Genomic DNA, 24,850 nt, shown 5'->3' with positions numbered 1-24,850 from the left:
CTCACGCAAAAAAAAAATCAATCAGCAAAATGCCTCGCCGATCGAAAATAACGGTTGCAAGAACCTTGCCAGCTGACAGTTGAGTCTTGGCTTTCACTGGTGCTGTCCCCTCTTTCCTTCGCCACTCCTTACTGGCTTATTTGGATTCAGGAGTGCAGTGGCGGACACATGTTTCGTCGCAGGTGACGGTTTGACTCAAAAATGCATCATCTTCTTCCGCAAACCTTATTGTAAGCCTCTGACAGACCTCCAAATGTCCCAACTTCAGATTATCGGTCAAAAGGCGAGGGACCCATCTGGAACACACTTTACAGAACTGGAGGTCATTTATGATGATTGCTTGACAGCTCCCATAACTGATTCTGACTTGTTCTGCAATTTCTGATACTCTCACCCGTTGATCGTTGTCAATAATGTTTTTAACCACACAAATGTTTTTGTCTGTAATGCTGGTCCAAGGACGGCGATCGTGTTGCTGATTTTCCACACGTTCTCGTCCTTCCTTGAACATTTTATGCCAGGCAAACACACGTGTCCTTGACAATGTTTGATCACCAAACTGTGCAGTCAATCTCTGACAAATTTCTGCCACTGTAACTCCTTCATGAGCAGGAAATTTTATAATTATGCATTGCACAGTGGAGGGGTGCACCTGTTGATCTGACGTCATGAGCGTTACTGACGAAACGGCAGGAAATATCTAACAGCATGCTCTCTCCACTCCTAACAGTCTTGCCTAAGCATAGCAGAAGCATGGGGCCAGTCCTACCAACTGTTTTACATCCATCTTCACATTGGCTATTGGACGAAGGTGGAGGAGTTCATTGTTGGATGTGAGGAATAAGAGAGGTGCAGACATTGGTAGTGATCACCATCTTGTTGTGGCTACCTTTAGAATGAAGATACAGGCACAAAAGAGAAGGATAGAGCAAATAAGGAAGCGATATGATGTTGGAAAGCTAAGGGATGACAGAAATGTGAAAGAAGCCTTCAAGATAGAACTAAAGAATCGATTCCAAGCACTCACTGAGGTGGAGGATGAAACTATTGAGGAAAAATGGGTGAAAACTAGATCTGTATTTACTGAAGTAAGTGAAAATATCTTGGGTTTTAAGGACAGGAGGAAAAAAGACTGGATGACTGACCAGACATGGGAAATTATCAGACAAAGGAAAGAGATAAAGGAAGTAATGAATGCATGTAAGACACGAGCAAGGAAGGCAGAATTGCAATCCAAATATGCTGCGAAGGATAAGGAAGTAAAGAGAAGTGTGAGGAGAGATCAAAGGAAATGGATAGATGACCTATCTCAACAAGCAGAGGAGGCAGCCAGAAAGGGAAATCTTAGAGAACTCTATACCATCACCAGAGTTCTGGCAAGGAAGCAGATGCAGAAAAACCGTCCAGTCAGAAACAAAGATGGTGTCCTCCTAACAAACTCCGAGGATCAACTGAAGCGATGGCAGGAACATTTCTCTGCAGTGTTAAACCACTCCTTGGAGGAGCAAGTAGATGCAGGAGAAGGCGAAGAAGAGGAAGAAACCCAGCCTGACCCAAGGATTAAAGTCTGCATTCCAACGGTAGAGAAATCAAGCGGGCATTGAGAGAGTTACATATTGGTAAGGCAGCAGGTGTTGACAATATTCCAGCAGAAGTCATGAAGGTTGATATGGATACCACTGCCAATATGTTGCAGCCGCTATTTGAGAAGATATGGCTTAATGGAGAAATGCCGACAGATTGGAAATGTGGGTTGCTGGTGAAGTTGCCAAAGAAGGGCGATACGTCAAACTGTAACAACTGGAGGGGCATTACGCTTCTTTCAATCCCTGGCAAAGTCTTCACCAGGGTTTTGTTGAACAGAATTAAGGAGTATATCAACTTGAGGCTCCGACGGGAACAGGCAGGCTTTCGATCAAATCGCTCGTGTGTAGACCAAATAAACACCTTAAGCATAATTCTGGAGCAGTGTGCTGAATGGTCATCTCGCCTCTATGCAGTGTTCATCAATTTCGAAAAAGCTTTTGATTCGATCAACAGAGAAGCTATGTGGAAGGAAGTGAAGCGGTATGGAGTGCCATCACAAATTACCAACCTCATTCAGGAAACATACCGTGATTATACATGCAGAGTCATACATGAGGGCCGTGTATCTGAACCTATATCTGTACGTTCAGGAGTACGTCAAGGTTGTATCCTCTCGCCAACCATGTTCCTGGTGGTGATTGATGCGGTAATGCGAAATGTAACGCGAAATGTGAAACGTGGTATCCAGTGGGGATTGGCAAATAGGTTAGAAGACCTAGACTTCGCTGACGATGTGTGTCTCCTGTCTGAGGCACATGGTGAAATGCAATCCAAGATTGAAGACTTGGTAAAAGAAGGAAAAAAGGTGGGACTAACGATTAACTCAAAGAAGACCAAGGCCCTAAGGATGAACACCAACAAACTAGACCCATTTGTCTTCAGCGATGAACCTATAGAGAATGTGGATAGTTTCACCTACTTGGGCAGTGTAGTTTCCAAAGATGGAGGAGCAGTACAGGATGTTTCTCAACGTATACAAAAAGCGAACGGTGCCTTTGTTCGGCTCTATCCGGTATGGAAGAACAACAAAATATCTATCAGGACCAAACTTCGCATTTTCCGAAGTAATGTCAAGGCTGTTCTACTGTATGGGTCCGAGACCTGGAAGGTGACTAAAGTGATTACCTCCAAGTTGCAGACCTTTGTCAACCGCTGTTTAAAGAAGATTTTAAACATCTACTGGCCGGAAGTAATCTCCAATCATGAACTATGGAGAAGGACGGGTGAAACCGAGATGGCCATACAGATAAAGCGGCGGAAATGGAAATGGATAGGGCATACGTTGAGGAAAGGGAATGAAGCCATCGAGAGAGAGGCACTGGATTGGAACCCACAGGGTAAAAGGAGGAGAGGAAGGCCCAAACAAACGTGGCGAAGATCTGTACACATGGGGGCAATGGAAGAAGGCAAGACCTGGAGAGAGGTGAAGAGGTTAGCTGACAACAGGATCAGATGGAGATGCTTTGTTGATGCCCTATGTTCCACAAGGAACAACAGGAATTAAGTCAAGTAAGTCAAGTCACATTGGCACCAGGCAAGCTTTTTCTAACAGTTTTCATACCTTTAGATTACATTTCTTGCTTGAGCTCAGTAAATTTGTAAATCTGATTCATTTTGAATTGTTTTCCTATGACCTTTATTTTATTTCTTTGGTGAAGGTGAAGGTGATCGCTTCACATTTTCAACTTGTAATTTTCTTTGAATATCGACACACTCTGTGCAGTGGACCCATTTGGAAGTATTTTCTATGAAGACTAGTACCGGCAAGATTGTAAGACTGCAACTTCATTTTATCAGGGTTTGTATTTCTTTTTGTGCTTATGCTCCTGGTAGTGTTCCTCATTTCCTTTTCTTTAATGATTTTATAACAAATAGGTATTAACTAAATTATTCTTTGGTCGAAGTTTCAGCCACAAAAGTCCTTCGATCCATAACCTCGTAGGGTTCCTTCTGCTGTCCACATCCTGCCATTAGTTGCCATGTATTTGATCTTGTTTCATTTTATGATATGGTTTGAACGATTCTAAATTTAATTTAATGTTCCAAATGTTTCTTCTTTTGTAACTGTTATGTTAAGCGCTCAATAACCGCTACACTCATGATACTCACCTTCATTACTGAAGTTCAGGTAAAGGAATGGAGCACACAGAGAATCCAAGCCCTGCCAGTACACATACTGCGGGTGACTAACAACCCAGGCCTTCAGAACTCTCTTAAACTTGCGATGACCTTCCCAGGAAGACAGCAGCTCATCATATTGGTGACACCGGGGGATATCGACCTCAATCTGCAACAAATACACTCTCCTTCACATGTTTGATCCATAAATAGCCCACATGGATACAACACACTTAAGAAACATCAGTTAACCCCCTTGAAAAGGAACTAATCACAGTTTCAAAATACATCAATGCAAATAATATAAACAGAAAGCAAAGAATGTCTGCATGGATACAAGAACAGCCGAGCAGAAGGAAAATGCCTTCATATTGTGAACTCTTGGATTCTCAAGGTAACATTATGCTGCTTCCCATTCTTATGTGAAGACTGTTGAGTAATGATACATTGGCATCCATCAAAAGTTGTTAGATGGTAAGTTAGCTAAACAAAGCCAGTTGGATGTCACACACTATTTATTAACACAGAATATGCTGTTTCACTTGGTATGTGCCTTTAAAATTTTGTTTGCTTATATATGGTGAGATTAGCAGAGTTTGTATGGTAATTTAGTGAAATTTTGAAGTATTTTTATGAAAATGATATGAACTTTTTTGGGGTGGTTAAAATTTTTCTCAAGAACAAACAAATAAGATTGTCATTAAAAACTGTACAACACAAACAATATGTCATATCTGATGAAGAAAGGGCAGCCAGGTCAGCCAGAATGAAGAGATTTTGGGAAAGGAAGATGATGATACAAGCTAATTCTTCAGTTAATTCTTTGTTAACGTAAATGTATTTGGGTTTGATTTAAGTGCTCCAATGTGGGCGTAAAATATGTAATTAATAATAATTACAAATGCATGTGGCTATAACATATAAACATTTCATTACCATCAGACAAGTAATTTTCCCTGCATATATTCCTGAGTGAGCGCTTCCTAGAGAAGAAACCAAAAAACCAGACAATATTTACTACAACTGCAAATAAATAAAATAATTCATGAACTTAAAAAATGAACAAACTGTCTTATACAACCTAATGCAGAATGGAAAATATTGGTATAACTCACTTACCAGTAGGCCTATTGGTTTGCTTGTATTTAAAGCCTGAACTTGAGTGTCCATAATAAAAAATCTGACAGTAGTCACAAGGATAGCAGTCCATGTATTCCATGATAAATTATGTACAACACAATGATTTCACAAAGTGAATGACAACTGTGTGAGGAAAAACGTGATCAACATCATATCGTTAAGTGCAAAAAAAGAATGAAGACAATGAGTACAGTAGAGACATATAAACTTTAATCTCTTCTAATATTTGTGCACATTCCCTATATTATTATAAGGAATGCTACCAAATATAAAACTAAACAAACCCGTGATGCAACATCCTGTACAGGCCTTAGCCTGCTGCCCAGCTATATGGACACTGGAATGAAGGACATCCTCAGCTGTATTAATCGGATTTCTTGACTGGTCTCGCTGGCTCTGAAATCAGCTGTCCTCATGAGGTTGAATGAACCCTGTTCCACCCTCAATCCCGAACTAAAATCAATGGACTGGCTGAGAATCAAAGACGGGGTCTCCATTTTTAGAGGCAGGCACACTATCCTTACTCAATGGGACCGGCTGAAGGAAAGCTACCACTTCACCACAAATGGACTTCAAAGGATCAAGTTAAATATACAAATGTCCCCAGAATCTAACTCTTCATCATTAACAGATTAAAGTTCTTTCTTTTTTATCAGAATAATTCACACACAGCAGTTTTCAGTTTCATACTCAAAGGACAACACAGGGTGTGTACATTACCTGACGATCAGTGTGAGTGGGAGTCTCCTTGTCTATTGCAGTGTAGCGTCCTTCCACATCACCACCCACCTCCAGGACAGCTGCCCACATATCACCACGGAGCAGAGGTGGGATGTCTTTCCTAGCTTCCTTCAGAATGGCAGCCTTCTTATATGGATAGCCCTGAGCAAAAATGAAAAGAATGAATAATCTAAGTAAGCAAGTTTGTTGTTTTACAGGTCTCTTGATATCACTATCATAGCCATGGGACCTCCTGTCTTACATGGAATCCATACCACAAGGACATGACTCATCATTAAAACATTTCATGAGAATTTGCTGGGATCTGAACTGTGATCACTTTCATTAAGAAAATACAGTGCATAATTTAATATCTCAGCAGAAAATAAATTACAATTAAACCTCATTAAGATGTTTCTGTAGTGGGGGAAAAAAAAAGAACATGTTAAGCGTGAAAAACGTACTACCGAATATACAAATAAAAACTATCCAACAGGGATATGAGAACACTAGATATGATTTTTTCTGATATGAGGGCATTTTACGTCGTGTATCCGCAGGTACAGTGAAAACTATATTTACCATTTCTAAAGATGAGAGGAAAGTATCCAAATGTGTGCAAAACATGAGATAACAAATATGAAAACTTTTTCCGCTGGAGTTTATAAAGTAACAAGTGCACTGAAAGGTGTGCAAATATGAAAACATGGCATGGGGGCCAATAAAAATTATTGCAGATCACACTCTTTCTAAAACAAATGTTAGTAGAAGTCTTTTATTTCAGAGTAGAGGGTTATTGAACATTATTTTCTAGTCACACTCTTAGACAATTAATTGGAGGTTACATTCGACCATGTGCGACTGGAAGGAATTACTTTGGCTGCCATTTTGAATAAACTTCGACCAACTCGAGTGATCGAGTTGAAACTTGAAGGTGCGAGTTCAATATTCGCGACCTCTGCACGCTTTAAGATCCGGACGCCAGTCCACTTTGACAGATTTTAATTTTGTCTTCATTAGTAAGGAATTTCACAACCTTTTCCATATCCATAACTGGGCTATCACAAGACGCTAGTCAATTTCACGCGATTATGTTGCTAATCCAGATATAGGCTATCGTGAAGTTCAGGAATTCAAGGCCTTTTTCCGTAATCACACAATTATGGCGATGGCTCTTACCAGTGTTGGAAATAAAGTTTATTTCACAAGGGATGACAAATAACATTTTCAGAGCTAGAAAAAATGTAATTGTACTAAGTGGTAATAGCGAAAATTCGTGACGTGATAAGCAAGGTATTTTTATACAGAAATAATACGACGAGAATCAGGACTTCAAATTTACGACGTGCTAAGCGGGAAAACGTGTTAATGAGGAATGCACTAATGAGGTATCACTGTATTTCAAAAGCCAATTTATTTAAGAAATGGACTGGTATAGAATAGAATTTTACTCACCCTGAGCAGCCGCTCACAAAGCACTATACGGTGGAATTGGTATTCTGTATCTCTTTCTCGGATTATGAGTGGCAGAGATGCAGAGTCAGATTGCTCTTCCTGTCCAATGATCTCTGACCTGAGACAAAAACATGGAGACTTTTTCAATTAGCATATGAAGCAAACAATACCATGTACTTTGTAGATATCGACACTGATATTTCCTCTTCAATTAAATAAGCTGAATACTCCATATCAAACAGAACATCATGATGATGACGGCAATGACGATGATGATGATGATGACGACGACGATGATGCTGATTGGTGTTTAAAAGGGCCTAACAGCTAGGTCATCGGCCCCTAACGATACATGGTAACGAAATGAAACGATAATTAAAAATTCAAAATGTATCCACTGACTAAAATATAAAATGAATGATGATGAAAAAATGACCATGAATCCAAAACAATCAGCGGATCCAATCCACAATGCCTTCTTTTCTTAGATTATGTTTGTTATAAAAAGAGGTCCAAAATCCTACTCACCAGCCCCCCATAACAGTACTAATCACTTGTAAAGCAGAACCATGGTGTTCCTCCTACGGTGGTACTAATCACAGGTAATGTGGACTCATGGTGTTCCTTGCATGGTGGTACTAATCACAGGTAATGCAGACCCACAGTGTTCCTCACATAGTGGAACTAATAATGAACGCCGGTATTCCAGGCTACATATACTCTTGGTGCCGCTCACCTGGTGGTACTAATCATAGGCTATGCAAACCCATGGCGTCTCACACATTATGGTACCACTCTCACGCAAAACAGAACCATGGTGTTCCTCACACAATGGTACTACTCTCAGGCAACACAAACCCATGGTGTTCCTCACATAGTGGTACTAATCAGAGGTAACATAGACCCATGGTGCTCTTCATATAGTGTTGCTCACACAAGGGTACTACTCCTAGGTAACATAGATCCATGATGTTCCTCACATGGTTGTACTAATCACAAGTAACGTCGATCCATGGTGTTCCTCATGTAATGGTACTTATCACAAGTAGTCTCATGGTTCTAATTCCATCATCCCTTGGTTTCCCCTTTTGGTCACCTCTTACCACATACAGGGGATACCGTGGGTGTATTCTTCATCTCGTCTCCCACACACATGGCATTTCTTAAGCTTACTGGCATATGACCTGTACAATGCAGACAACTTATTTAGCGACGTATTTATACTACAGCCTTCCTTTACAGATTAAACATACGAGAATTAACCCATTCACATCATTTAGCGAGATGCGGTTACACACGGTGGTTTGGCACATGAATCAAATGACGAGCTCAGCTCACAATTATAAGCTACGAAGGTCGATCAAATATAAATGGAGTTTTTGTTTCTGAACATCAACAGTTGGTAGGAGTAGCTATGCGCTTCTGGTATGCTTAGGTGGGACCGTTAGGAGTGGGGAGAGCGTGCTGTTAGATATTTCCTGCCGTTTCGTCAGTAACGCTCACGACGTCAGAGCAACAGGTACACCCCTCCACTGCGCAAAGCATAATTATAAAATTTCTTGCTCGTGAAGGAGTTACAGTGGCGGAAATTTGCCAGAGATTGACTGCACAGTTCGGTGATGGAACATTGTCAAGGACACATGTGCTTGCCTGGCATAAAAAGTTCAAGGAAGAACGAGAACGTGAAGAAAATCAGCAACATGATCCCCGTCCTCGGACCAGCATTACAGACAAAAACATCGGTGCGGTTAAAGACATTATTGATGATGATCAACGGGCGAGAGTATCAGAAATTGCAGAACAAGTCGGAATCAGTTATGGGAGCTGTCAAGCAATCATCACAAATGACCTACAGTTCCGTAAAGTGTGTTACAGAGGGTTCCTTCACCTTTTGACCAAAAATCTAAAGGAAATTACAGGGAATGCACTGGGCTACACTTGATCATCCTCCTTACAGCCCGGATGTATTGCTCTGCGATTTCCAATTGTTGGACCGCTTACAGAAGCTCCAGGAGGGCAACGATTTGAAGATGACGAGTGTGGAAGACTTTGTGCACAACTGGCTGGTGACACAACCCTGTTCTTTTTAAGATGAGGGCATCAAAAAGCTGCCCATATGCTGGGGCAAATGTATTTCTAAAACAGGAAACTATGTGGAAAAATAAATTGTAATTACCTTGTGTTTTTCAATAAATGAAGTTAAATAAAAAAGCTAATCCTGTTTATATTTCATCCCCCCTCATATAAATTTCATTTTTGTTCCGTACTGAAGTGCAATACTCAGCTCACAATGATGCACTGGCTTGCTTATCTTCATATATTAGATTCCCTTTGCAATATAAGTTCTTACAATACACACTGTAAGAAACTACAGGTATGTGCTGTTGGCAAACAATGCTGCCTCTATTTCTGTGTAACGATTGAATTGTTGAACAACAGTTCATTTTCACTGATATTCAATATTCATCATGCAGTAAAACCGGCATTGCGATAATGACGATGAGAATTTGAAAGCACTTGTAGACAGTGTTTTAGATGATGAATAATGATGTTTTGGAAAATGAATCCAAGTTCGAGTGCAGTGACAGCAACAGTGAATGTTACTCGACCGTGAAGAGCACTGAAGAAAGTGAGAAAATGGCGCGGCTGGCGACACAAAAAAACTGTAGTAGTTGGAACTTGGAGAACAAAGACAATAATCCTGTTATTTATATATATAATATATATCCATATTGTGGATACAGTGGTGTTTCAGAAATGAAAATGAAAATCCACAGCCTGTTTCCAGTCATTTGACCGGGTCAGGAATGGAATGAATGAAGCCCCCATCTAGCGGCGAGTATAGGAATTGTGCCGGCTGCCAAAGCCTGTCACACTCTTCTGGGGCAATGATTAATGAATGATAGATTAAATTAAATGATATTGGAGAGTGTTGCTGGAATGAAAAATATGACAGGGAAAACTGGAGTACCTGGAGAAAACCCTGTCCTGCCTCCGTTTTGTCCAGCAAAAATCTCACATGGAGTGACCGGGATTTGAACCATGAAACCCAGCGGTGAGAGGCAGATGCGCTGCCGCCTGAGCCACGGAGGCTAGTGTTTCAGAAATACTTATGAAAAATTTAGATTCCTTTCATGGCCCGAACTTGCTATGTTTTTAGAGTACATGGATCCGCTCATTTTGAAATTATTTCAAATGAAACATTTGTACCATAGTCAGCAGTCTTTCAAGGAATAAAGTATGGGTGAGTCATAAGTTTCAATGGCATTAATGCAAAATTTGAGTGAATTATCTTAATTAGTTAGTGTTTTATGCATGTTTTTGTGTGACTGGTATGGTCACACTACTGGCTGGCAAATTAAATTTGATTCCACAGTTAGTGACTTGAATGGGTTAAAAAAATACTCACTTTGTTTCCACAAGAGGGTAGTAACTGGTAAGAGGAACATGGGCCAACCTCTGGGCCAAAGTATCCAGTGGTAATGGAACAATTCGAAGGTCTAGCATGGACGTTTGGTCTCGCACCTGCCCAAACACAGTACCTTCCAGAAGGACTAAACTAGAAAGAGACAAGACATAATAAACAAAATAAGTTCATCACCAATTACGGATAATCACAAAAAATCCAAACAGAAGAAATACAATGGCAAGGTGCTACAGTTATCGGCTTCTAAATATGGCAGCTGTTATATAGGATGGCCAAAATAAAACTGGACCAGAAAATATAGACTGACACACAGAAGACGCTAGAAATGGCTTCAACTGAAGACATTAAAAACTTAGGATATAGAAGTCCTGACTCAACATCACTCAGAAACCACCAGCAGAATTCAACATGCGAAGGTTCATCTGGACACTTTAATGCTTGCACAACAATAAATTTGTAATGATAAAGATGCAGATCCTTTTTGATAATGTTTTGACACAACGATCTCTTAATTCCCACTTGCACAGATAAACGGTGTTGAGATTTCGTCGGATTTTGTTCCAGGCTTAACTATTTGTGATGGTGACTCAACAAAGACAGACTGATATTTAAAATTTTATCACAGTGAATTCGTCCTTGTTTTTAAAAATTATAACATACTGCACGTTTTAGACTAAGAGGTCCACAACCTCGCCATAATCACTTATGTCATGTCTCATTTGTTTCCATTCTTTTCTTCATTATGTTTTAACAACATTTTTTAGCATCAATTATGTAAAAACTTTAACCTGTTTTCACTGAAGATGGCTCAAACAAGTTGATAATTATTCCATCTAATGATGGAGATGTGTATATATTGAATTGTTTTAATTTCTGTCATTATATTATATTTTAACACTTTTTCTTTGCATCAAATATGTCAAACTTTAGCCTCTTTTTTCACTGAAGTAGCTCAAACAAGTTGAAACATGTTTGATATACATGTATTGAATAGGAGGACATATTAGATTTCCCTTGTAAAGTGAAAACCTTCAATATGCAATGATTCTACATACATACATACATGCATATATACATACATACACTATCATAATAGACTGTTATGCTTTTCAGCGTTCAGTCTGCAAGCCTCTGAGAATTTACTAAACGTCGCCACAATCCGCGATTTACAACTAGTGTTGTGGCCGCATTTAGTTCTATACCTCTTAACTTTAAATCATTAGAAACCGAGTCTAACCATCGTCGTCTTGGTCTCCCTCGACTTCTCTTACCCTCCATAGCAGAATCCATTATTCTCCTAGGTAACCTATCCTCCTCCATTCGCCTCACATGATCCCGGTTTATGCGTACAGCTTCATCCATCGAGTTCATTCCTAAATTTGCCTTTATCTCCTCATTCCGAGCACCCTTCTGCCATTGTTCCCACCTGTTTGTACCAGCAATCATTCTTGCTACTTTCATGTCTGTTACTTCTAACTTATGAATAAGATATCCTGAGTCCACCCAACTATCGCTCCCGTAAAGCAAAGTTGGTCTGAAAACAGACCGATGTAAAGAAAGTTTTGTCTGGGAGCTGACTTCCTTCTTACAGAATACTGCTGATCACAACTGCGAGCTCACTGCATTAGCTTTACGACACCTTGATTCAATCTCACTTACTATATTACCATCCTGGGAGAACACACAACCTAAATACTTGAAATTATCGACCTGTTCTAGCTTTGTATCACCAATCTGACATTCAATTCTGTTGAATTTCTTACCTACTGACATCAATTTAGTCTTCGAGAGGCTAATTTTCATACCATACTCATTGCACCTATTTTCAAGTTCCAAGATATTAGACTGCAGGCTTTCGGCACAGTCTGCCATTAAGACCAAATCGTCAGCATAGGCCAAACTGCTTACTACATTTTCACCTAAGTGAATCCCTTCCGGCCATTTTATACCTTTCAGCAGATGATCCATGTAAACTACGAACAGCAAAGGTGAATGATTACAGACTTGTCTAACCCCTGTAACTACCCTGAACCAAGAACTCATTCTACCATCAATTCTCACTGAAGCCCAATTGTCAACATAAATGCCTTTGATTGATTTTAATAATCTACCTTTAATTCCATAGTCCCCCAGTATAGTGAACATCTTTTCCCTCGGTACCCTATCGTATGCTTTCTCTAGATCTACGAAACATAAACATAACTGCCTATTCCTCAATTACCTGGCGCATACTGAAAATCTGATCCTGACAGCCTCTCTGTGGTCTGAAACCACACTGGGTTTCATCCAACTTCCTCTCAACGACTGATCGCACCCTCCCTTCCAAGATGCCAGTGAATACTTTGCTTGGTATACCAATCAATGAGATACCTCGATAGTTGTTGCAATCCTTCCTGTTCCCTTGCTTATAGATAGGTGCAATTACTGCTTTTGTCCAATCTGAAGGTACCTTACCAACACTCCATGCTAATTTTACTACTCTATGAAGCCATTTGATCCCTGCCTTCCCTCTATACTTCACCATTTCAGGTCTAATTTCATCTATTCCTGCTGCCTTATGACAATGGAGTTTATTTACCATCCTTTCCACTTCCTCAAGCATAATTTCACCAACAACTTTTTACTCCTCCCCATGAGCTTGGCTGTTTGCAACACCACCAGGATGATTTCCTTTTACATTGAGAAGATGTTCAAAATATTCCCTCCACTCTCCAGTGATTCCCTGGAATCTATTGTGAGTTCACCTGAATTTTACTCAAAACACTGTTCATTTCTTTTTTACCTCCCTTCCTAAGATTCCTTATTACTGTCCAGAAAGGTTTCCCTGCTGCTTGACCTAGCTTTTCCAGGTTATTACAAAAATCTTCCCAGGACTTCTTTTTGGATTCAACAACTATTTGTTTTGCTCTGTTTCTTTCATCTACGTACAAATCCCTGTCTACACAGCCCTTGTTTGGAGCCATTTCTGATAAGCCTTCTTTTTACATTTACAGGCTGCTCTCACTTCAGCATTCCACCAAGATGTTCGCCTTTTCCCGTCTTTACACACATTTGTTCCTAGGCATTCCCTTGCTGTTTCTACTACAGCATCCCTGTATGCCACCCATTCACTTTCTATATTCTGAACCTGCTTACTGTCTACTGTTCGAAACTTCTCGCTAATCACATCCATGTACTTCCATCTAATTTCCTCGTCCTGCAGATTTTCTACCCTTATTCGTTTGCAGACAGATTTCACTTTCTCTACCCTAGGCCTAGAGATACTTAGTTCACTACAGATCAAATAGTGGTCTGTATCATCGAAAAATCCATGAAAAACTCGTCCATTCCTAACAGATTTCCTGAATTCAAAGTCTGTTAAGATATAGTCTATTATGGATCTGGTACCCCTAGCCTCCCATGTGTAGCGGTGAATAGCCTTATGCTTGAAGAATGTATTCGTAACAGCTAAACCCATACTAGAACAGAAGTCCAGAAAACGCTTCCCATTCCCATTAGCTTCCATATCTTCCCCACATTTACCAATCACCCTTTCATATCCTTCAGTTCTATTCCCAACTCTTGCATTGAAATCGCCCATTAGCACTATTCTAATCTTGCTGTTGACCCTGAATACGATGTCACTCAATGCTTCATAAAACTTGTCAACTTCATCCTCATCTGCAGCCTCACATGGTGAATACACGGGCACAATTCTTGACCTGATTCCTCCAACTGACAAATGTACCCATATCATTCGCTCATTTACGTGTCCAACAGAAACTATGTTGCGTGCAATGGTATTCCTGATAAAGAGCCCTACCCCAGACTCTGCCATTCCCTTTCTAAGACCCGTCAAGTACACTTTATAATCTCCTATCTCTTCCTCATTATCTCCCCTTACCCGAATATCACTTACTCCTAGCACATCCAGATGCATCCTCTTTGCTGACTCAGCAAGTTCTACCTTCTTTCTTCCATAAGCCCCATTAATACTGATAGCTCCCCATCGAATTCCATTTCATTTGCCAAGTTGTTTCCAAGGAGTCCCTCGCCTGTCAAATGGGAGTGGGACTCCGTTACTCCCATAGGTCCGAGGCTTGCTTAAAATGTTCTGAGCTCGATAAATTCGTGAAGCAGGATGCTACCCTACTTGCACATAATCCAAGTGAGGATCTCTCCTCTAACGGGTTATGGACCACCAGTGAATTGTACAGTCCTAGCTGCCCGAGCACAAGGAGGGCCATGACTCAGAATATGTCCGAGATGCCCACTCCCATTCCATAGCAACTGGTATCCCGACTCTCAGGACCACTTACTAGGCCACTCAGCCGTTGCCCATGGTTTACGAACTAGGATGTGCCTACAGTAACCCACAAACATGAACCATGGAATGATTCTAATATCATGTAATTCAAAGTAGTTGGAAATTTATCAAAGATCTCTCTTGGAAAATGATTCCAAACATTTATTCCTCATCCTATAAACAAATATTTGCCCTAATTCAGGGCTGGACAAATCCCAGGCACCCAGTCGCCATGGTGATGAAAAGAAACGTGTAGGCACCTAACATTTTCAAACTACCAAATTCCAGTCTGGGGACAACACAATATTTTTGCACTTTAGAGATAACAATGTATAAGAAATTCATTTGGTGGCACTTAAAAACTCGACAGTAACATTTTTCCTAAGGTGCCTGTTTCTTGTTACCACCATCTCTCTTTTTGAGAAAGTTTAGATTTTATAATTCCACCTTTACAATACTGTAATTGTATTAGAAGACTACATTAAATTACACTCGTGAAACATGTTTCGTCTTCTTATAGGACTTCTTCAGTCACAAATACAAATAAATAACATTAAAAATAAGGCAAGGACACATTAAAATAAGTAAATGCAAAGTCTTTGTATACTGTGGTGCGGTGTGATAGCGTCTTGTCAATCTTCAATGTTAAAATGGTGCGGTGTGAACATGATTTGAAGCATGAAGTCCAATTAAAATCATATGTTAAAACTGTTGTTCAAAACAATGAATTGTCAATTATAAAACACTGTAAGTGGCTATGCGAATAAAATGATGTGCATATTGTACATAAAACAGTGTTGTGGTCATGCCACATTATAATAGCTTTCTTGATTAGGAGGTGGAGTTATACTGATGCAAGTTGAACCTGACTGTGTGTTGACAACAGGGGCCTAAAAAAGAAAAATTTAGATTTTATAATTCCACCTTTACAATACTTAGTTCACATTTTAACGGAATTTTATTCTTCAGTTCATTCATATTTTCAATTTCTTTTTAAATTATGGAGGTCCTAATACATGGGTTTTTTTTGTTGCTATTTTGCTTTACGTCGCACCGACACAGATATGTCTTATGGTGACGATGGGATAGGAATGGCCTAGGAATTGGAAGGAAGCAGCCGTGGCCTTAATTAAGGTACAGCCCCGGCATTTACCTGGTGTGAAAATGGGAAACCACGGAAAACCATCTTCAGGGCTGCTGACAGTGGGGCTTGAACCCACTATCTCCCGATTACTGCCTAATACATGAGAACTCAGAATGTTTACAGATCCACATATGGTGGTGGTAACTATGCTTTCAATGCTGTTCATAGGCAGCTCGAACTTCTTCAAGAATTCCATGAATAATGTACGTATAGAGCCACAAGCCCCAACCATTAGGCTGATAATATTTATTTCATACAGCTGATACTTGCTTTTGTAGAACGGTATGGTAGGCACATAGATGTTCTGCTTCTCAAGGTGGACTTCAGTAGGCTGGCCGACATGGTGCTCAAATTGGTGGTCAGATCCATAATGAAGCCTTTCTTGTCATCTTTAAAGGCAATTATGTCAATTTGTCTTGTACTGCCTGTCATAGTCAAACCTTGAACTTCTTCATGTACATGGAAGTTTTTACTGTGGAGTTCTTATGCAGTCAATGAACTTATTTTGTGGTGATGTGAGTTTCTCAGTACTTCGTCGTAGGGGCAAGAACCCAGAATGAGAGCCAGTGTTTCTTTCTCTCTGGGACATCTGCAGCAAAGGTTTCCATTCCGAGTTCTGCCTGGAATAGTTTGTACTGCAGAAACATTTGATGACATCTTATTGTCTTCCACTATTTGTTACAATAAAGTCCTTGCTGATGCCTAATCTAGTTGTTGGCTCCACAGCAATAACCTTCTGAAGTAAAGGGCACCAAATTTTCATTTTATGACTTGTATTAGCTCTTGGTGGATTTTATCTTGGATTTGGAAAGCCACTGCCTTTATTGGAGAATCTGTTAATATCTTTAATGTTGAGGGCCTGTAAACAGTGTGTCATTTCAGATGACAGAGCATGCATCTTTAAAATGTAACCGTTATTGGCTCAGTGAACAGCGCTGAACACTTATTTGTTACAAATACTCTCTTCAAAGGTTTGTTTGAAAGGTATGGGGCCTCTGAACCTAAATCAGAATATAGAGCACTCGGGTGTATCCATAGGTGACCGCAAAATTTCCTTCAGGGAGTTTTTTATGGTTTTTTTAGAAGTGACTTCAAGGAAGTTAATTGATGCCTGTCTTATTTCAACAGTCTGAAAAGTATATACAGTAGTAGGGCTGATTGTTTTGTTGAAAACAATGAACTTTTGACTTGTCTTTAACAAAGGTGAGTGTGCAAGTGCATCTAACATCTTGTGCAAGATTTCTAAAGAGGTCAGATCAAAGGTAAGTGTATATTTAAAAGTGACACCAAGATATATTTTTTCTCTTTCTATAATAGTACTAATCTTTAAATTTTCGTGAATATCCAGCACTCCATCTAAAGGCTTCCCCTTCTCAATACATGCCCACACATTTGTTAACATTTACCTGAAAATTGATTTCCTGGAACAACATGATAATGCATGTCAACTCAAGAGCTGCTTTCTTATTTTCACAGCCATGGCCTTAGTTAAGGTACAGCCCCAGCATTTGCCTTATGTGAAAATGGGAAACCATGGAAAACCATCTTCAGGATTGCTGACAGTGGGGTTCGAACTCACTATCTCCCAGATGCAAGCTCACAGCTGCACGGCCAGCTCGCCTGGTTCATCTGAACCTTACTTACAACTCCAAACAAAGTGATCTATTAACACAAACAGATGAGAAGGACTGTTAAAAATGTTCCTTTCTAAATACTGTACTCTAATCAGTGCAATTTTCACTTTGATTCTCTTATTGTAATGTAATAAGTCAATTTACCTATTGTTTTTGTCCACATTTCTTAATACAATCATCTAAGAAAATCTTGTATTATTCTCACGCATTATATTCCTTCAAACCAATCCCTCCAAAATATCATACGTCCTACAAAAGCTATCGTAAGAGGACCATTTTGTTAAACAATGCACTCGACAACGGCCAACAAACAATTGTAAATGGCATTCATAACTTTGAAATAAGTTCCTATTCACTACAATTGAATAAATACATAATCAAATATAAAACAATAAGGTGAAAAATCCATTTCTGGAGTAGAATAAAAACCGAAACTGCCTAAACTGTGAGTATTCGACTCGCTGATCATTTTTATCATCTGTGTAAAATTCATATTTTGCCACTTACGATACTTTGCCTTTCCAGGGACTACATGGTTTACCTTTATGTCTGAGATGTTGTTTTCTCCTGGCTTTGTAATATTTTGTAGCAGGGGGTTTCAGACCAGGTAAAAGATGGATAGTTAATCTCAAGTGTATTGAACTCAGGATTGTTTTCATTGGAGAACTGTGTAAATTTGTTCTTCCATTCCTTTAATTCTTATTGGAAAATAGTCTCCTCTTGAACAGGATACTGATGCTGAATGGGAATTATACCATCTTCTGGTTGTCTTGACTGAGATATATGTTGACTGAAGTTGTTAATAAGGTAGTTCGATGTATTTGTGGATATGAGCGACTAATGTGGTTTACACCTCTTGCTCCTTGAAATCCATACCACAATTAGGTCATTGGGCTCTTGGGGTATCAGAATTATCTTCTGGCCTGTTCGCAGTCTCCTCGTTTTGTTCATCCTGTACATCGTCACTATCTATCTCAGAGTCTGAATATATATTTATATTGCAGTCTAAAATGCCTTCCTAACAAAGATGAGCATTAAATTCTCAATCAAGTGTTTTTCAAGACTGGTATAATCTAATATAATGTATTAGAGAATTTTTGAGAATCAATACATGTATTATTATTATTCTATTATGAGATTAATGTACTCTAAACCATATTCTCGAGTACAACATAATGTCACCTCTGTACTGGTAGCCTTGTGTAGTGCGCTGCGACATTGTCCAAGTTGCACCATGTGCTATGAACCGCTGTAACATTGTCTGATCTGTACCATGTTGAATTACCAACTTTTGTGACAATTAGGGCCTATAAGATTTGAAGGAAGCTCCACCTATTCAATACAAATTAATATTTTATGTGAGTTATATTTACATTAAATACATCATGGGACCAGTTTCGTCCAAGCTGGTTCTATCACAAACCAGGTAATGAACATTTACCAAACAAATAATAAGGGATAATTTTTTTAAAAAGAGGAGATTTTGTCATCATGTGTGCTTTTATATTGGATGTGCTTTTTTATTATTATTATTATTATTATTATTATTATTATTATTATTATTATTATTTCTTCCAATTTTCGCCTAATTTGGACCACAGAAAACAACTGGTTTATTGGTTCATCTTTTTTCCTCCACTCAGAACATTTTCATTCTTGGCGTTTTACCTGTTAGTTAATAACATGTTGAAAATTTAACAACATATGAAGATTCTTAAGTTTCTTTAACATTTTCCTGAGAAATGTTGGCTAATATCCTCTTAACAGAAGTTAACAGAAAGAACAATTCAACACCTACAAGAAGTGGCTACAGATGAGGGAGTAAGTGTTCCCCAAGAACCTACAAGTATAGGCCCTGTTCAGACACCAGCTGGCATGGAACTATCTATCATGTATGGGAAACAAAAAACAGGGTTTGTGAAGACACAGAGAACTTGTTCCAGTGATGTAAAGTTTCATCACCCCAGTGCAATTGTGGCAGTGAAATCCAGACATACAGCACTTTGTGAAAGACTTCAGGCTAAGAGCTTATCAGGGTAATACTACTGACTTCTGTGTCACCACACAAACAATACTAGTATGGATATAGGGACTGGATATTAAAATCTAGTCTTGGTTTTAATAATTATGTAGGTCTACATACAATGTAAATAATCAGGTTTAACATTCAATCAATCAATACTGATCTGCATTTAGGGCAGTCGCCCAGGTGGCAGATTCCCTATCTGTTTGTTTTCCTAGCCTTTTCTTAAAAGATTTCAAAGAAATTGGAAATTTATTTAACATCTCCCTTGGTAAGTTATTCCAATCCCTAACTCCCCTTCCCATAAATGAATATTTGCCCCAACTTGTCCTCTTGAATTCCAACTTTATCTTCATATTGTGATCTTTCCTACTTTTAAAGACGCCACTCAAAATTATTCGTCTACTAATGTCATTCCACGCCATCTCTCCGCTGAAAGCTCGGAACATACCACTTAAATGCAAAGAGGAGGAGAACTCCACCTAATCAATACTTGTTTACTATTATTATTAAAAAGCTTATAAATTATGAAACATACCACTTAGTTACAAGTAACTATTCTCATTTTGGTTCCGTATTGAAGATGACGTATATCACAAATATTATTATAATATTAATAGATCCATCTTTTGTATTGTATTGTATTGTATTGTATTGAAAAGATAGATCTATGAATATTATAATAATATTTCTGATATACATACCACTTAGTTGAGCAGATCGTCTTCTTTTTCTCAATTTTTCCCAGCCCAAACTTTGCAACATTTTTGTAACGCTACTCTTTTGTCGGAAATCACCAGAACAAATCGAGTTGCATTTCTTTGGATTTTTTCCAGTTCTTGAATTAGGTAATCCTGGTGAGGGTCCCATACACTGGAACCATACTCTAGTTGGGGTCTTGCCAGAGACTTATATGACCTCTCTTTTACATCCTTACTACAACCCCTAAACACCCTCATAACCATGTGCAGAGATCTGTACCCTTTATTTACAATCCCATTTATGTGATTACCCCAATGAAGATCTTTCCTTATATTAACACCTAGATACTTACAATGATCCCCAAAAGGAACTTTCAACCCATCAACACAGTAATTAAAACTGAGAGGACTTTTCCTATTTGTGAAACTCAAAACCTGATTTTTAACCCTGTTTATCAACATACCATTGCCTGCTGTCCATCTCACAACAATATCGAGGTCATTTTTCAGTTGCTCACAATCTTGTAACTTATTTATTACTCTATACAGAATAACATCATCTGTAAAAAGCCTTACCTCCGATTCCACTTCTTTACTCATATCATTTATATATATAAGAAACATAAAGGTCCAATAATACTGTCCTGAGGAATTCCCCTCTTAATTATTACAGGATCAGATAAAGCTTTGCCTACTCTAATCTCTGAGATCTATTTTCTAGAAATATAGCAACCCATTCAGTCACACTTTTGTCTAGTCCAATTGCAATCATTTTTGCCAGTAGTCTCCCATGATCCACCCTATAAAATGCATTAGACAGGTCAATTGCAATACAGTCTATTTGACCTCCTGAATCCAAGATATCTGCTATATCTTGCTGGAATCCTACAAGTTGAGCTTCAGTGGAATAACCTTTCCTAAAACCGAACTGCCTTCTATCGAACCAGTCATTAATTTCACAAACATGCCTAATATAATCAGAAAGAATGCCTTCCCAAAGCTTACATGCAACGCATGTCAAACTTACTGGCCTGTAATTTTCAACTTTATGTCTATCACCCTTTCCTTTATACACAGGGGCTACTATAGCAACTCTCCATTCATTTGGTATAGCTCCTTCAAGCAAACAATAATCAAATAAGTACTTCAGATATGGTACTATATCCTAACCCATTGTCTTTAGTATATCCCCAGAAATCTTATCAATTCCAGCCGCTTTCCTAGTTTTCAACTTTTGTGTCTTATTGTAAATGTCATTGTTATCATATGTAAATTTTAATACTTCTTTAGCATTAGTCTCCTCCTCCATCTGGACATTATCTTTGTAACCAACAATCTTTACATATTGCTGACTGAATACTTCTGCCTTTTGAAGATCCTCACATACACACTCCCCTTGTTCATTAATTATTCCTGGAATGTCCTTCTTGGAACCTGTTTCTACCTTAAAATACCTATACATACCCTTCCATTATTTAATTAAAATGTGTATGACTGCCATTTATGCTTGCCATCATGTTATCCTTAGCTGCCTTCTTTGCTAGATTCGATTTCCTAGCAAGTTCCTTCAATTTCTCCTTACTTCCACAGCCATTTCTAACTCTATTTTTTTTCCAATCTGCACCTCCTTCTTAGTCTCTTTATTTCTCTATTATAATAAGGTGGGTCTTGTTCCATTTCTTACCACTTTTAAAGGTACAAACCTGTTTTCACATTCCTCAACAATTGCTTTAAACCCATCCCAGAGTCTATTTACATTTTTATTTACTGTTTTCTACCAATCACAGCTACTTTTTAAAACCTGCCTCATGCCTGCTTTATCAGCCATATGGTACTGCCTAATAGTCCTAGTTTTAAGACCTTCCTTTCTAACACATTTATTTTTAACTACCACAAAAACAGCTTCATGATCACTAATGCCATCTATTACTTTGGTTTCTCTACAGAGCTCATCTGGTTTTACCAGCACCACGCCCAGGATATTTTTCCCTCTAGTTGGTTCCATCACTTTCTGAATCAGCTGTCCTTCCCATGTTAGCTTATTTGCCATTTGTTGGTCATGCTTCCTGTTGTTTGCATTCCCTTCCCAATTGACATTTGCTAAATTCAGATCCCCTGCTACAATCATATTCCTTTCCATGTCGTTTTCCACATAGCTGATTATCTTATCAAATAATTCTGAATCCATGTTAGCGCTACCCTTTCCTGGTCTGTACACGCCAAAGACATCAAGTTGCCTATTATCTTTAGAAATGAGCCTTACACCTAGAATTTAATGTTTCTCATCTTTAACTTTTGCGTAGCTTACAAATTCTTCTTTCACCAGAATGAATACTCCCTCTCCCACCATTCGTATCCTATCTCTACGATACACTCTCCAGTTCCATCAGAAATTTCTGCATCCATTATATCATTTCTCAGCCATGATTCAATTCTTATTACAATATCTGGTAAATATATATATCTATAAAATTACTTAATTCTATTCCTTTCTTTACAATACTTCTACAGTTCAACACTAACATTTTTATGTCATCCCTACTTGACTTCCAGATCTCTGTACCCTTATCACCGCTCCCGTTTCCCTGAATGTACCCTGAATGTATCACCACTCAGCTGTATGATAAATAAATACAATCAGAGAACACATGAATGTTTTTTTTGCTAATGGCTTTACGTTGCACCGACACAGATAGGTCTTTTGAGACGATACATATGAATGTATAGCAATAAACCAACTTACTTTGGAAGTGAAAGAATAGGAGCTCTGCTGCGAATAAGACCCTGTTTCTTCAGCTCTGCCTGGACATCACCTCCTGCAAGATGCCACAGATGATACAGCTCCTTTAGTCGGCGCTCAAATAATGGGTGTTTCTTGCTGCTAGATGATTTTTTCAAGCTATCATCTGACTGGTCTGCCTGACACAAGAAAGGGTGCTCCAACAGCTCGCGCGGTGAAGGACGCTTGCGGGGACTCACGCTCAGGCATGTGTTGATGAACTCTTTCATTTCTGAAGGTAACTCCTTAAAAACAAATGTTTTATTAACTAAAAGGTCTTAAAAAGAACACTGGATTTTTCTGAACAATTAACTGAAATCTTAGTAAGCTAGGTCACCACTGTCACAGGATAAAAACATACAGAATACACATACCACAATACAGGTTAGGAAACATAAAGGGCTGATTGCAGAAATGGTGTTTAGACGATGTCTACAGTTAAACAATGCCTAAGTAGGGCCGCCACATTGCAGAAACGTTTTTTATCACTTAGACACTGTCTAAAACCGATGTTTAACCGGTCATGTTTAAACACTGCCGAGAGCACTGTTTAACCGCAAATGAGAGGAGTGAATCACAATCAGAGGTTATGTACCATGAAACATGTAATTTGTATTATCATGTTGAGACAATTCTGGGAAGAAGGGAAGAAAATTGCAACAATGCATTTGACATGTACAGGAAGGTAGATCTTAAAATGTTTCGCTTTTCAAGAGACTTGTTTCTTTAGACTGACATAGGGACAGTCCGGTAACTGTCAACTTGAAAACAATTCTTGGCAACCGATATATTTTATTATATACAGGGGTAATTTCTATGGAATTATAGGTCACTTCGACTACGTACATATCAGAATTACGTGTCCCGATCGTAAGAGGGCTGTCACATACATCAACTGGGAGGGATTCACTTATATTTACTGCCAAGTAAACACACATAATAGTGAAAAACTAAAAAGTAGGTTGTATGTGGTTTTTATGTATATAATCGTATAAGTTTTCAGCAACTATCAGATAAAAAAAGGCAAGTGATGGTGATGGTGATGATTATTGTTTAAGAAGAGCCGTGGCCATAACAACAGCCCTAGTATTTGCCTGGTGTAAAAATAGGGAAACTACGGAAAACAATCTTCAAGGCTGCCGAAGATGCGTTTTGAACCTATGATCTCCAGAATGCAAGCTACATCTATATGGCCCATACAACACACTCGGTTACATATTGCTATTGCTTCATCTTCCCTTCATTGAAGCTACTGTTACACTCACTCACTGTAACAACGCTATAATCCAAGCTACACTTCCCCGTACGGTAGCATGATGCTTTAATGTCGATAATATTATGAGAGTTAATTTTCACCGATAGCAATACTCTTATCTGCGGGCAAGTCATGCTCATGCTTAGCTATATTTAAGTAATGTGTAGGAAGACTGGCGTTCGGCATGCGCACCAACGAATTTCATTGGTTGTAACAAGCAAAGAGTTGCATGAAACTTACTTCTATCTCGATTTTCAAACCAATATTGAAACTTTAAACGATGTCTACTTAAAAACCGGCTGAACGCTGTTTATGCAAGGGAAGATCGCGCATTATTTAGACGTCATTTAGGTAGACGTTGCCTAAGTCTTAAAACTAGTCATCGTTTCTGCAATTGGTCCAACACCTTCAGTATTACTAAAGCTCGTCTCCCAAAGCACAAGCTATAACTACACACTCTTGACTACTAACTAGCTAGTTATCTATACACTAGGAAATTCTGGAGATGTATGCTTGAATCACATCCTGCCACATACACAATTATCTAGAGACTATGAAATGACGGTGCAGCACTGAATTTAG

General features: G+C 38.8%; 1 protein-coding gene across 3 annotated transcripts in view; it reads right to left on the bottom strand.

Annotated features, from left to right (window-relative positions):
* Positions 1 to 24,850, bottom strand: part of LOC136866975 (TBC domain-containing protein kinase-like protein) — a 107,998-nt gene that overhangs the window by 54,618 nt on the left and 28,530 nt on the right. For all 3 annotated transcript variants that reach the window (XM_068226984.1, XM_068226983.1, XM_068226985.1), the window contains exons 5-9: positions 22,978 to 23,258; positions 10,430 to 10,579; positions 7,021 to 7,138; positions 5,566 to 5,727; positions 3,697 to 3,874 (exon numbers count right to left, since the gene is read on the bottom strand). In XM_068226984.1, coding sequence (XP_068083085.1) covers positions 3,697 to 3,874; positions 5,566 to 5,727; positions 7,021 to 7,138; positions 10,430 to 10,579; positions 22,978 to 23,258 — 889 coding nt within the window. The remainder of the gene's footprint in view (positions 1 to 3,696; positions 3,875 to 5,565; positions 5,728 to 7,020; positions 7,139 to 10,429; positions 10,580 to 22,977; positions 23,259 to 24,850) is intronic.

Source organism: Anabrus simplex, chromosome 3 (genome assembly GCF_040414725.1).
Source record: "Anabrus simplex isolate iqAnaSimp1 chromosome 3, ASM4041472v1, whole genome shotgun sequence".
NCBI classification, from domain to species: Eukaryota; Metazoa; Arthropoda; class Insecta; order Orthoptera; family Tettigoniidae; genus Anabrus; species Anabrus simplex.
The sequence above is the reverse complement of the archived record's forward strand: the minus strand, read 5'-3'. Positions and strand labels throughout refer to the sequence as shown.